The following is a 14,547-nucleotide window of genomic DNA, read 5'->3' as shown; positions in this document are numbered from 1 at the left end:
GGTGAGGAAGAATATTAACTGGTTAGGGTTGTGAAAGCATATTGTTCTGATGTAAGTAGGAGTTCTGGGAAGCAATTGGGATTACCCTCAGCTGTCATACATACTCTTTTCAGACTTGAACCCTGATAAGAAATAATACAAGTAAGCTTCCCATTTTAAAACAGAAGTGCTGTACTTACTATTGAAATCTTCCTACCATTCCACCATCCCTCCTAGGTGAGGGAAAAGAACATCTTCCTCCTGACATCCTTTTTAGCTGGGTGAGCCAGCAGTGGCAAAACTCAGTATACTGTGGCTTTCTGTGCCACTTGACCAGCTCAGCTGTGTGTTCACAGTAAATGATGGGGGGCTTCTACGTAATGTAGAAGCTATGCCCCCCATAAGAAATACGATGCTGATGCAGCGTGAGAACTTCTTGGTCTATCGTCTCACCTTAGGATACACAAGGAAAGCTTGGAGTGGTAACTGCTCGTGTGGTTTGCAGATTTGTTAAATGTTGCCGATGCATTAAATAATTGAGAAGGAATGTTCTTGGTCATGGCTGTGAAGGAAGTTGGGTCAAATAGAACTCAGACTGCTTGTTTCCACAGCTGTAAAGAACATGTTTCTGCTCCTGACACTCTCAAACACTGTAGCGTACTCTACTTTTTTTCATGATTGCTGTGAAGGCACTGGTTTGAAAGGGAGTTTACCATTTCCTCATCTTCAAAAAGGTGTCATATATTTTTTTCTCTGCTCTAAGTAGTAAAATGGGAGTTGATTAGACCAGTGAGTCTAATACATATTGCTCCCAGAAGGCAAGTCCTTGCTTCTCATAACACCTCTGTGAGGAGTCACATGTGATAGTCATATCTTTGTATATTTAACAGAGCATTTCTAGTAAACTGTTGTAATCTAACTCATTAACTCAAATTTATCACTCTGCTCTCTATCATTGAGTTAATTAAGCTCTCAACAAATGCAGGATAGCTTCTGGCTACAGGTGAACTAGTACTGCTGATAATCTGATGTATAATTAGTCATCTTTTTAACTCTAAGCAGCTTGAGATAAGAAGTTTTCTAACACGATTTAAAGATGAACACAATTCTGAAAGCTTCCAAAGTATTTTTTTTAATTGCTCTTTAAATTCTTTAAATTTATATAAGTGGATGAGGTATAAAAGTTTACAATAAATTGTTTACGTACAATAGGGTTTTTTTTTTGCCTAGTTATTCTTTCCAGAATAAAGAAAGTGAAATCAAGTAGAGTTTTGACTTAAAAGATATTCTGAAGTTGAATGTTAGAGACAGATGCTTTTTTAATACCAGAAACATTCAGGCACCCATTAGTGTTTATTTGCAATAATTGTGATTAAATTTTGGAATTAATTGACATATAGGTAGATACTGTGGTGGTCCTCGCAGAGTAAGGTAGAAAGGCTTGACTTCATGAAGTGATCCTGGTATTTTGATTTGTGGTCTTACTTGTGATACCTAAATTCCATTGAGATGCATGTAGTGCGTTTACATGGCAGGGTTTTGGTAGCAGGGGACTACAGGGGTAACTTCTGTGAGAAGAATCCAGAAGCTACCCCATGTTGGATGGGGGCCAGTTTCCGCTGGCTCCAACGGGTCCCTGTCCCCCCAGCTGGCCAGAGCTGAGTCGATAAGTGATGTTTGTACCTCTGGGACAGCATATTTAGGAAAGGGGTAAAAAAACGCTGCACAGCAGCAGTGGGGGGAGAGAGAAACAGCCCTGCAGACACCAAGGTCAGTGTAGAAGCAGGGCAGGAGATGCTGAAGTTCCCCTGCAGCCTGTGGAGAGGCCCCTGGTAGAGCAGGCTGTCCCCTTACAGCCCATGGGTCCCATGTTGGAGCAGATTTCCACGCTGCAGCCCGTGGAGCAGGTGGATGTGGCCTGGAGGAAGCTGTAGCCTGTGGAAGACTGCCGCCAGGGCAGATTCAGGGCCAGAGCTGCAGCCCGTGGAGAGGGGACCATGCCAGGAGCAGGTGACTTGGCAGGAGCTGCTGCCCGTGGGGGACCCGTGTTGGAGCAGTTTACTCCTGATGGATGGACCCTGTGGTATGGACCCGTATCTGGAGCAGTTCTTGAAGAGCTGCTGCCTGTGGGAAGCCCCTGCAGGATCAGTTCAGGAAGGACAGCATCCCGTGGGAGGGACCCCATGTGGAGCAGGGGCAGAGGGTGACCGAGAAAGAGCAGCAGAGATGTGCTATAGGGTGACTGCAACCTCCACTCCCTGTTCCCGTGTGCTGCTCGAGGGGAGAAGGTTGAAGAGGGTGGATGGGTGGAAAGTGTTTCTAGTTTCTTTCCTTTGTTTCTCACTTCCCTAGCTTGCTAGTAATAGGTAATAAAGTTTACAAATCTCCCTTCTCTGAGTCTGTTTTGCCCATCACGATAATTGTTGAGCAATCTCCCTGTCCTTATCTCAACCCTTGAGCCCTTTGCGTAGTATTTGCTCCCCCTCCCCCTTTGAGGAGGGGGAGTGAGAGAGCAGTTGTCACGAAGCTTGGCTGCCCACCTGAGTAAAATCACCACAGTGCATCACAGTGAAGATAGATACAGGATTTGGGGGATAGAAGTGCACACTGAAGTACTGTATGACAAAAACCCTTTTGTACATTATTGGTTAGAAAACATGAAGTTGAGGAGAACCCCCAAACCTTTCTTCTTTAAAAATGCAAAGGAAAAAGAAGGTATTTAACCTTTGGTAGAGTAACAAGATGATACCATGCCTTTGAATTGCAGAGAGTAATGGTAGCTCAAAAGAATGATGCTAGGTTCTTTCTACAGCCAAAGCTGTTTTGTTCAGTACCAGTTGATTTCCTGTTTGGGAAGAATGGATGAGAACACAGAAGTTACCAAAAGAATTACTCCGAATGGCCATTCCTCACTCTTGCTACTAAGGAAGGCTGGGTGGTTTTTTTCCAGTTGAATGAGAGTCATTTTTTCTAAGAAAATATTAAAGACGATCAACTTGATTTTCTTGGGGGGGGGGGGGGGGGGGGAGAGATCAGAAATCTGTAATCAGAATATCCTGGACATTCTTGTGGTTCTGCTGTAAGCTGTTATATGTGGTGGTTGTACATACATGCTTCAGATTTCTCATCGAGTCACTTCTGAATATGAGTCCTTCGTGTTGGGATTGTGAGGTAGACTTAGACTCAAAAGATTCCTTGTTTTTTGATTCAACTCAGTCTTGTGTTACTACCTCAGACAATAATTTTGAGGTATAAATTCAGCCCTCTTGTCTTCATAGACCAACATCTTTATGTATATACACAGTGCTTTGAAAGACTAGTTTCAGAATCTTCTTCACTGCCCAAGTAGCACCTAAACCCTTAACTGCAAAAAAAAAAAAAGTATATTTGTAAAACCTTGTTTTGCCTTTTTGTTTAACCTTTATATTTTTATATAACCATTATCATATATATATGAAAAAGCAATATTTTAAAGAAAAAATTAAATAGTTAAATTAGTTAAATCTAAATAGTTAAATACTTAAATTAGTGGAAATAGGCAGGGTAGTTGACTGTTTAAAGTCTGAAAATGAGGTGCATATTAAAAGCACATTGACTGTGAGGTCTGCAAATATTTTATTTAATGAAATTTATCTCTCTATGACGTGTGAAAATTGGACATCCCAAGCAATCACATACCTAAAAATTTTTTTTAATTTGCATATGTTAAAATAGAGTTCAGCTCTTGTGAGGTTTGCTATTATTGTTTTTGATAATCAAGTAACAGCCACCTGGATCTAACTGTCTGGACTGGTGAATGAACTCTTATTGCCAGGCTTGAGTACAGTGGAAAAATAAGTCCCAATTATTTCATAATATTGAGACAAATGACCTTTAGAATATGTGGCAGTTCTGTTGCCCACTTTCTCTTGGGCATAGAAATGACAGGGATTTTAGAGTCTGATTATTTGAATAATTACTGAATGGTAGTGGGGAAGGCTATTCTTTTTATCTGCCTGTCTGGAAGTGTTTAGAGCTTTTGCAGGTTTAAACTACTATTTAAAGGAACAGTACTGGGGAGCTGTGAAAGCAAGCTTCTGAAATGTAAAAAAGGTAAACAAGATGGTAATTAAGTATTCTTGCATTTGATTTTGTTTACCTTATATCATAGAATCAGAATGGCTTGGGTTGGAAGGGACCTCAAAGATCATCTAGTTCCAACCCCCCTGCCACGGGCAGGGATGCCACCCACCAGATCAGGTTGCCCAGGGCCTCATCCAACCTGGCCTTGAACACCTCCAGGGATGGGGCAGCCACAACCTCTCTGGGCAACCTGTTCCAGTGCCTCACCACCCTCTGAGTGAAGAATGTCCTCCTAACATCTAATCTAAATCTCCCCTCTTTTAGTTTAAAACCATTCCCCCTTGTCCTGTCATTATCTGAGTAGGCAAGGAGTTGCTCTCCATCTTTTTTTATAAATCCCCTTAAGTACTGAAAAGCCACAACGAGGTCACCCCAGAGCCTTCTCTTCTTCAGGCTGAACAGCCCCAGCTCTCTCAGCCTTTCTTTGCAGGAGAGGTGCTCCAGCCCTCTGATCATTATTGTAGCCCTCCTCTGGACCTGCTCTAACAGCCCCATGTCCTCCTTGTGCTGGTAGCCCCAGACCTGGATGCAGTAGTCCAAGTGGGGCCTCACAAGGGCAGATCAGAGGGGGACAATCACGTTCCTCGACCTGCTAGCCACTCATCTTTTGATGCAGCCCAGGACACAATTGGCCTTCTGGGCAGCAAGCATGCACTGCTGGCTCATGTTGAGCTTTTCATCCATTAGAGCCCCCAAGTCTTTCTCTGCTGGGCAGCTCTCAATGAGTTCTTCTCCCAGTCTGTACTCGTGTCTGGGATTGCCCCGACCCAGGTGCAGCACCCTGCACTTTGACTTGTTGAACCTCATTAGGTCCATATGCGTCCACTTCTCAAGCTTGTCCAGGTTATATGACTGTAGAATGTGGCTGAAAGCTGCTAAGGTATAACATTTTGCAGGTAACTGTTTAATGTCTTTGTCAAAAGCCAGAGGAAAAGGGAGAAGTCATTGTTTTTGGGTAGTAACCTTTTCTGAACTCACGTTTGCCTTGTGGACATCTACCTTTTCCCCTTCCTTAAGCTCAGCTCTTATGTCTGTGGGAAGAATGAATGTGTTGTCATGTTACGTCTTATATTTAGTATTTGGGACTGGAGGTTTTGAACAAGGATTAGTGTGAGTTGGAACTATCTTACAGTATAGGTGTACCTTAGAAATTATTCAGTGTATTTGTTATATTTGGAGTCTTAGATTGGTTTTCTTTCTTAATGTCGACATGAGTTGCAAGAACACTTTAGCTGTATGTCCATCTTGTGATACCTCTAGGCATAGTGTCATAGTTGATGCACTTAGTTTGAACAGGTCAAAGTGTTTTTGTATGGCAGTTGGTGTTTAGGTAGTTCATATGCCCAGTACAGGGTTAGATTACTCCCCCCCGCCCCCATTCATGAAGGGAATAGACAATAGTCTTCCCATTGCTTTCCCACAAAAAAAGTGATCGGTGTTCTCTATGACATTCCCCTGAAATGAGGAGGACGTACTAAATGCGAACAGTTGTTTCTCTTTTGTTTCTTAAAAGGGATAGCATTAGCCTGATGGTTTAAATGAAGGAGTATTAAGTAGGTCTCACTTTCTACTCTTTCTGTTTTGGAAGAGCAGAAATGGTACAAGAATCTTGAGCTATATTGAACAGACTTTATTTGGTTATAAGACTAGAAGTAATCTTATCCTAGCGAGACTGTGCACAGTAAAAAGGAGTACTTTTTGAAAAGGAATACTCTTTGCTATGGCACCTGATGCCTGATTCTGAGGTTGTTGCTGGCTTTTGACTGATTTGTGCAGTCAAAAATATTTGCTGCTGTCACTTGTTATCTGAATGTCAAGTAACGTGCCACAAATGTAATTTATCATAAAAACGGAATTTGTTCAGGTAGCTCGCTTACTTGCCTCTTACTTTTTCAGGAGTTGTTTTGAGCTACTGCTTTCAATTCCTGAAAGTGAATTGCCACACGAGGTGTGGCTAGGATTCCATCAGTCTATACAGGTAAGTGTTCTAGATTTTTTTTCCTATTTTATGTGTGTGTGTATACGTATGTATTTATTTGGTTTTTAGATCCATATTCAATCTTTATTCAAGTTTAGTATCAAATATTTTAAGAAGAAACACATACAGCACACTATGTTGATCCTGTTTAGCATGCAATCTGAGATGTATGTCCTTTGATGAGATGTCCTTTGAAACTAGAAGAATAGCTGACTACAGTGAAATTTTTGGCAGGTGCTGACTCTGAGCCTAGCTGCCAGCTGATATACTGAAAGGTTCCACTCCAGGTGCAGTAGTTAATGGGTGCCACAGAGACAATCCTGGGGGACTGATGAGGCTGTATGAGGCTATACATCCATATATGTTGACTGATTGACAGTCACCATGTGCAACATGAAAGGAGGTTCACTGAGATGATTGCCTGAGTTGACTGAAGTGACTGACTGCATTGATCTTCATACTTCAGTTAGAAATAAAAAATTAAAGGGCTTTCTGAGGTGGCCACTATTATCCTCAGTTGTTAGTGGACTTATGCATGATAACATCATAGGCAGTAAGACCTGAAACAAGGAAAGCTGTGGATTTTTAGGTCTGTGTTTTTGTTTTTTTTTTTTAATAAATTCAGCTACTGTTTTGATGCCCCTCTTCTGCCACTCCCCCTGAATTTTACCTGTTCTACATTGTGCTTTTCTTGACAGCAAAAATCTAAATGGCCAGGCAACATTTGCAACAGCAGTATTAGCAGCCTTGGGCTGACTAGCAAATTTGTAACTACACAGCAGCAACTACAGCAAGAGAACCATAGTAAATCTTGATTTGTTTAACGGTTTGTCTGAGAGTAGTAGATGGAGTAATGGAACAGCTCTGAAGTACTGTTTTGAAGACTAAAGACTACAAAAGCTTTTGTGAAGATCTGAGTGGAAAATTAGTGTCTATACCTGATCTGAGATTAAAATATTAGGATGGATCTGTAATCCAAGTGATTCTTAATCATAAGTACCATTAATAGACAGCAAATCTCAGCTACTATAATGCAATGTTCAAAAAATATACTTGTTTGCTTTTTGGCACTTGTTGGTTGGAAAGTGTTTGCTGGGTGTATGCTTATCCTGTCAATAGATGGGGTAAGTTCATGTAACGAGGAGTTGGCATTTCCCTATCTCTGCCTTGCAGAATTGTGTAGAGCTGAAAATTGTTTCTAATCAAGTTTTCTTCTGGTAAATATCTTGGAGTTGCTTGAACAGATATTTGAGTGATGCTGCTATATGCAATGTGTGCTGAGAATTCCCAGTGACTTCTTAAAGCTGTCTCTTGCGCTATTGCTACATTAAACCACTTATATGATTTTAATTGAATGATGCTACAGGAATTGGCATAAATTCTTAAGACTTGCAGTTGAATCCTTCATTAATGCTTTATCTTCAGATTCTTCAGAGAATTTCAATGTAAATGATGCCCTCAAAGGAAAAGTAGGCTGCTTACTATGGGTTTTCTGTTAGTGACAAGTCGATTTCAGTTGCTTTTCTTAATACTTTCTTTAAGAAAAGATGAAGAATCCTTTCTCTTGTTTCAAGATAGAACTGTGAGGAACCTGGCACTCCTTGCCTTTATTCAATCAAAATTAATTAAAAGGTCAGTTTTACCTCATTCCAAGGTCTTACACATGTTAAATGTCTTCATAAAGTGCTGTAGCTCAGTAAAATCTTGCTGGTTTCAGTATATCTGGTAAAATTCAAAGTCATAGGCTGTTTTTTGACTCTCTGATCTGATCTATGAGTGAACACTCAGGAGTGTTAAAAGATAAAGCTGAAATATTAATATGTGAGAGGGTAGTGCAAAATGGATGCTATGACAACCGAATGTATAAGAATGCCATACGATAGTTCACCTGGAAGGGACCTTCAAAAATCAGCTAGTTCAACTGCCTGATCTCTTCAGGCTAACCAAAAGTTAAAGCGTATTAATGAGGGCATTTTTCCAATTGCCTCTTGAACACTGCCAGGCATGGGGCATCAGCCACCTCACTAGGAAGCCCGTTCCAGTGTTTGACCACCCTCGTGGTAAAGAAATTTTTCCTAATGTCCAGTCTGAACCTCTCCTGGCGCAGCTTTGTGCCATTTCCGTGCATCCTGTGATCAGTTACTGGGGAGAAGAGACCGGCACCTCCCCCTATGCTTCCCCTCCCCAGGGAGTTGCAGAAAGCAAGTAGGTCACCTCTTAGCCAGCTCTTTGTTGCCCTCCTCTGGATGTATCTTAATATCCTTTTTTAATTGTGGGGCTCAAAACTGCATACAGTATTCAAGGTGAGGCCACACCAACGCTAGCTATAGCAGGAGAATCACCTCTTTTGACCAGCTGGCTATGCTGTGTTTAATGCACCCCAAAATCAGGTTTGCCCTCTTGGCTGCCAGGGCACACTGCTCCCATTGAGCCTGCTGTCAGCCAGCACGCGCAGATCTCTTTCAGCTGAGCTGCTCTCCAGCCACTCATCTCCCAGTCTGTATCTGTGTCTGGCCTCACGCCTCCCCACCTGCAGCACCCGTCATTTTCCTTTGTTGAACTTCGTTCTGTTGATGATTGTCCAGTCTACATACATCCCTGTGCAAGGCTGCCTATCCCTGAAGAGAGAATCAACAGCATCTCCCAGGTTAGCAAACGTGTTAAGGATGCATTTAACACCTGCTTCTAGATCACCAATAAAAATGTTGAACAGAACCGGCTCTAGAATTAAGCCTTGGGGATCACTGTTGGTGACTGGATGCCTGCCAGATGTAGACCCGTTTGCTGTAACCATTTGAGCTTTGCCACTCAGCTGGTTCTTGACACAGCATAGTATGAACCTGTTTGTCTCACAGTTGGACAATTTGTCTAGAAGGATGCTGTGAGTGAAGGTATCAAAAGCCGTACTAAAGTCCAGGAAGATTACATCCATTGTCTTCCCTTCATCTGCTGAGCAGGTAACCTTATCATAGAAGATCAAATTACTAAGGCAGGACTTTCCTTTGATTGACCCGTGTTGACTGTGCCTGCCAACAGCTTTGTTCTTTAAATATTCCCGGGACAACCTTCTCTGTATCTTTTCCAGGGACTGAGGTATACACTAAATTTAAACTAATAGGTCAGTGTTTTCCTGGGTCTTCTGTCATGCCCTTTTTGTACATATGTATAACATTGGCCAGCTTCCAGCCAGCAGGGACCTGCCTAGAGTCCCAAGACCTTTGGTAAATTGCAGAGAGGAGTCCAGGTATAGTGTCTGCTAATTCCTTCAGCACTCTGGGGTGAATCCTGTCTGGCCACATGGACTTAAGATGTTGAGCTGATGCAACTGTTCCCTTACCAGTCCCAAGATATCCTTCAATTGCCTGAAGAATAGCTCATCTGTGCAATCATCCTGGGTGGGTGCTCAATAGCAGACACCTGTGACGACATCTGCATTGTTATCCATCTCCTTAATCCTCACCCAGAGGCTCTCTGCTGTGTCATCCCTAATAGCAAGGGCTATTGTTCAGTCTCATCTATCCCTTACATATTGAAAAGACTGCCTGATGACATACAGGTGAGAAAGATGAAAAGTGCAAGCTTTGAAAATGTGCTTCTATTTGTTTTGTGGATAGGATGCAGGATTTACCTGCACACCTGTAATAGTTTTCTTAGTCACCAAAGTCTGAGTCTACAGTGATGTACACAGACTTATGTTTGTGACTGCCACTTGTAGGAATTCCGGACTGAGGTTGCACACTTCATAAATATGAATTCAAATCAGTTTATTGTTACTGACTTCTGAAGCTGCCCTGAGGTTCTAACGTGAGCATCTTCTGGCATCAGGGCTGACGTAAGCATTAAATTTGTCATTTATCTATCTGAATCTACTGGCACACTATATAGCTGTGTTTATGTAAGCGGGGAATTTGTCTTATGTTAATTAAAAATAAATAACATCCTCCCTGTGGAGCTCTTTCTGCTGAATTTGGTTTCCTGGTCCCAGCTGTGCTGGAAAGAAAGACTTGAGAGGAAGAACAGCTGTGTGAGCATAATGATTGCTTTGGTAATGTTTCCATATGCTTAAATACATCCTGAAACCTGTGTGCGCTGTAGCTCTTTTTTAGGCTTAGTGCTGTTGGTTAAGAGCAGTTTGGGCTTTGGTTAGGAGCACACCAGTGGTGTTCCCCAGGGGTCAGTGTTGGGGTCCATCCTCTTTAATATCTTTATTGATGATTTGGATGAGGGAATTGAGTGCACCCTCAGTAAGTTCGCAGATGACACCAAGTTGGGGGGAAATATCAATCTGCCAGAAGGTAGGAAGGCCCTGCAGAGGGACCTGGACAGGTTGGGTCGATGGGCAGAGGCCAAGGGATGAGGTTCAGCATGGCTAAGTGCTGGGTCCTGCACTTTGGTCACAATCCCATGCAATGCTACAGGCGTGGGGCAGGGTGGCTGGAAAGCTGTGCAGAGGAAAAGGACCTGGGGGTGCTAATCAGTGCTCATCTGAATGTGAGCTGGCCATGTGTCCAGGTGGCCAAGAAGGCCAATGGCATCCTGGCTTGTATTGGGAATAGTGTAGCCAGCAGGAGCGGGGAGGTGATCGTCCCCCGTACTCTCTGCTGGTGAGGCCACACGTTGAGTGCTGTGTTCAGCTTTGGGTGCCTCCCTGCAAAAAGGATGTCGAGGCCCTGGAGTGTGCCCAGAGAAGGGCTGCGAAGTTGGTGAAAGGCCTGGAACACAAGTCCTGTGAGGAGTGGCTGAGGGCACTGGGGTTGTTTAGTCTGGAGAAGAGGAGGCTCAGGGGAGACCTTATTGCTCTCTACAACTTCCTGAAAGGAAGGTGTGGGGAGCTGGGGGTCAGCCTCTTCTCACAGGTAACTAGTGATAGAACAAGAGGGAAGGGCCTCAAGTTGCACCAGGGGAGGTTTAAGTTGGAAATTAGGAGATGTTTCTTCTCAGGGTAGTCAGGCATTGGAATGGCCTGCCCAGGGAGGTGGTGGAGTCACTGTCCCTGGGGGTGTTCAAGGAAAGGTTGGATGTGGTGCTTAGGGACATGGTTTAGCGGGTGATACTGGTAGTAGGGTGATGGTTGGACCAGATGACCTTGAAGGTCTCTTCCAGCCTTTATGATTCTGTTTTGCATTGTTTGCTCTAAGGGCTCACTGCCCATTGATCGTACAGACCCTAAAGGCCAGTTGTGCCAAACTGGAATCTATCCAGGTGGTCAGCAGCTTCTACTGATGCTTGGTTCTGTGCGAGGTGCAACACCTGCATTTGTCTGTGTGGAACTTTATGAAGTCCCTGTCGGCTTGTTCCTGCAGCCTGTCAGAGGTCCTTCTCAATGGCTGCCCTGTCTTCCACTATGCCAGCTGTTCTCCAAGTTCCAAGTGAGCTGTGGACTAACTGAGACCATGCTCTGTCAGTTATTCAGAACATGAGTAAAGATGTGTCAGTCCAGTGTTCTGAGTCACATTGTTGACTTTCTGGAAACCGCATTCAGCCACATGGAGAATCTGCTCCGTGGTCTTGCTGGGGATGGTGCTTATGTTGACTGGCCTGTAGTTCTCCAGGGTATACTTCTTGATCTTGGAAAATGAGTGTGGTGGGGTTTGTTTGTTTTTTTGTTGTTTTTTTTTTTTTGATGCACCAGGAACCTTCCCCCAGTGGTCATGACTTTTCAGAGGTAGTACTGGTCTTGCAGTGACATCAGTGAGCTCCATCAGCACCCTCAGATTTGCCTTGATCAATGCTATGGACATATGAGAAACAATTTAGGGCATACATATCTCCTCCTTGTGCTGCTTCATGCCCCCCAGATCTCTGACATGGTATTTAGGGGACCAGGAAGGCCAGAGTGCAGACCTTAACAGTAAAATCTGAGGCGAAGTTATCAAGTACCCCAGCCTTTTCAGCATCCTTTGTCATTTGATGCCCTGTTCTACTGATGTGGTCTCACATTTTCTTTGGCCTTCGTTTTGCTTTCAGTCTTACATTTTCCTCAACAAAGTGAAGAAAACGAGCTGAATGCTTGTGCCCTTCAATGTAGCCCCCAGAGTCCTGTATTTACTTTTGGTGCGCAGTGTCATTGGTGTGCATACATACAATCAGCAAGTAATGATAGTCTGAGGACAAGTCTTGGCAGCATCTCTGCAATATCCCAGATCCAAGCCAGTGTCAAGCATCAAACCTTACAAGACACAGTCTGACAGCTGAAGGTGGCCAGTGCTTAGATGGGATTTTAACAGTGGTAGCTGATTACTGTTAACTTGCTTTTTCTTCCTCCTTTCCTAATTTGCCTGTTACATTAAAGAGTGATTATAGGTGGAAAGTCTGTTTATTTAAAGGGTCGTGGGGATATTGTTGCTTTATATGATGACTGCAGATTAGGGAAGAAGATTAGCCTAGCTCTGGAGTACAATGAATCTAAAGACGTAACTTGTGAAAAATCAGATTTTTTCTTAAAGAATAACAATGCTTGTCCTGGTTTCAGTTAGGACAGAGTTAATTTTCCTCCTAGTAGCTGGTAGGGTGCTATGTTTTGGATTAGGATGAGAAGAGCGCTGAGAACATGCTGATGTTTTAATTGTTGCAGAGCAGTGCTTACACCAGGCCAAGGACTTTTCAGCTTCTCGCTCTGTCCTGCCAGCGAGCAGGCTGGGGGTGCAGCAGGAGCTGGGGGGGACAGACCCAGGACAGCTGACCCAAACCGTCCAAAGGAGTATTCCATACCATCTGGCGTCGTGCTGAACAATATATAGGGGTGGCTGGCCGGGGTGGGGGGGGCCGGCTGCTCGGGGATAGGCTGGGCATCGGTCCGTGGGTGGTGAGCAATTGCATTGTGCATCACTTGTTTCATACACATTAGTAGTAGTAGTACTATTATCATAATTATTATTATTATTTTCCTGTCTTAATAAACTGTCTTTATCTCAAGTCACAGGCTTCACTTTCCCGTTTCTCTCCCCCATCCCAGAGAGGGAGTGGGGAGGGTGAGTGAACAGCTGTGTGGTGCTTAGCTGCCACCCAGGTTAAACCACAGCAGTGTTTTCTGCCTGAAATGAGTAACATTGCTCAAAACTATTGTTTGAGGCTAGTTGGCTACGTCTTTGTTGTACTCACAGAGTAAACTGTTCTTAATTGTAGTCTGTAGTTAGGAATATGGATCAGTATAAACTTAATACTGGACACAGACTTTAGTGTTGAAGGAATGGAATACTTGTTTATTCTGTGCTCTATTAGTATGCTATGTTATGCTTTGAGTAGGTGTAGATAATTAGGGAGTAGGTGGAAGGAAGCCTGTGTTAGCTCTGTTTCACTTTAATTTGGGTTTTATTAAGTAGCATATCTGGTAGTATAGGTTCATGGTCATTAGAAGTCCTTTAAGAAGAAACTTCTGAGCCTATTAATTATGACAGCTGTGAATCAACATAAATGAAACCTCACTGTGAGAATGTAATTTTCTGCTCTCAGTCACTTATTGGGAATAAGGTTGCCTCCTTGGTACATGGGTACATTGCTCACGAGTTAAAATTTGGGGTTTCCTGTTCAGAGGTTTACGGAATACAGTTTGTTGCAGTGTTAGAAAGGAAAGTAAGAACATTAAACTTGGTCTGAAAATAGCATCTGATACTAGGGACTCTGCTGAACATCAATATCTACTGTATTAATGGGTATCTAACCATGAAATGCAAAGATGCCTTTTACTCTGTATGCCTAATGGTAAAGTCTTGTGTATTTTCATAGCAGATTTACTTTGTTATAGAAGATAACTCAGTAACTTGAAGAATGCATCTTGTATGTTACAATGTAGAAAGAAGTTCATTGTGTCTTGACAACCCGTGACACAAGGCTCCTTGGTTACTCCAGTATTCTGAGTGGTCCTAGTGTTAGCACAGTTTAATTCTGGAATCTGGAGAGGTGTAAGAGTAGAGAAGGAAGAGTTGAAGGAAAATAAAGACTCTATTAATAATCTGTAATAATCACAATTGTGATAAATAGATACTATATATTACAATTACAATTATTAATTATTAATAGAAGTGATAATACCTGTTAGTTCAGAACATGGAACTAATTCCAGTATAGACAGAGAATACAACAGGGTATTAGAAGGAAACCTGAGGTTAATAATAGCATTGTACATAAGCCTATAGGACCTGATGACATGGCATCCTAGGGCATGAGGGAACTGGCTGATGTAGTTGCCAAGCCTCTCTCCATCATACTTGAAAAGTCTTAGCAGTCAGGTAAAGTCCACAGTGACTGGAAGAAGGGAAACATCACTCCAGTTTTTAAAATATGATAGAAAGGAAGAGCAGGAACTGCAGACAGGCCTCACCTGTGTGCCTGGGAAGATCACGGAATAGATCATCCTTGAAGCTATGTTAAAGCATATGGAAGACAAGGAGGTTATTCAGACAGCCAACCAGTTATTCAGACAACCAAGGGCAAATCTGAACAATCTACTGGTATTCTGTGGTTCAATA

The 14,547-nt window shown here is 42.8% G+C and overlaps 1 protein-coding gene across 2 annotated transcripts in view; it reads left to right on the top strand.

Annotated features, from left to right (window-relative positions):
- Positions 1-14,547, top strand: part of RLF (RLF zinc finger) — a 50,247-nt gene that overhangs the window by 7,284 nt on the left and 28,416 nt on the right. The window contains exon 3 of one of the 2 annotated variants that reach the window (XM_080566773.1): positions 5,998-6,079. The exons of the other annotated variant lie outside the window; for it this stretch is intronic. Within the exon in view, the coding sequence (XP_080422899.1) occupies positions 5,998-6,079 (82 nt within the window). The remainder of the gene's footprint in view (positions 1-5,997; positions 6,080-14,547) is intronic. 2 annotated transcript variants of the gene reach the window in all.

This window comes from Anser brachyrhynchus, assembly GCF_964034855.1.
Source record: "Anser brachyrhynchus genome assembly, chromosome: 24".
NCBI lineage: Eukaryota > Metazoa > Chordata > Aves > Anseriformes > Anatidae > Anser > Anser brachyrhynchus.
This window is presented reverse-complemented; position numbering and strand designations above follow the sequence as displayed.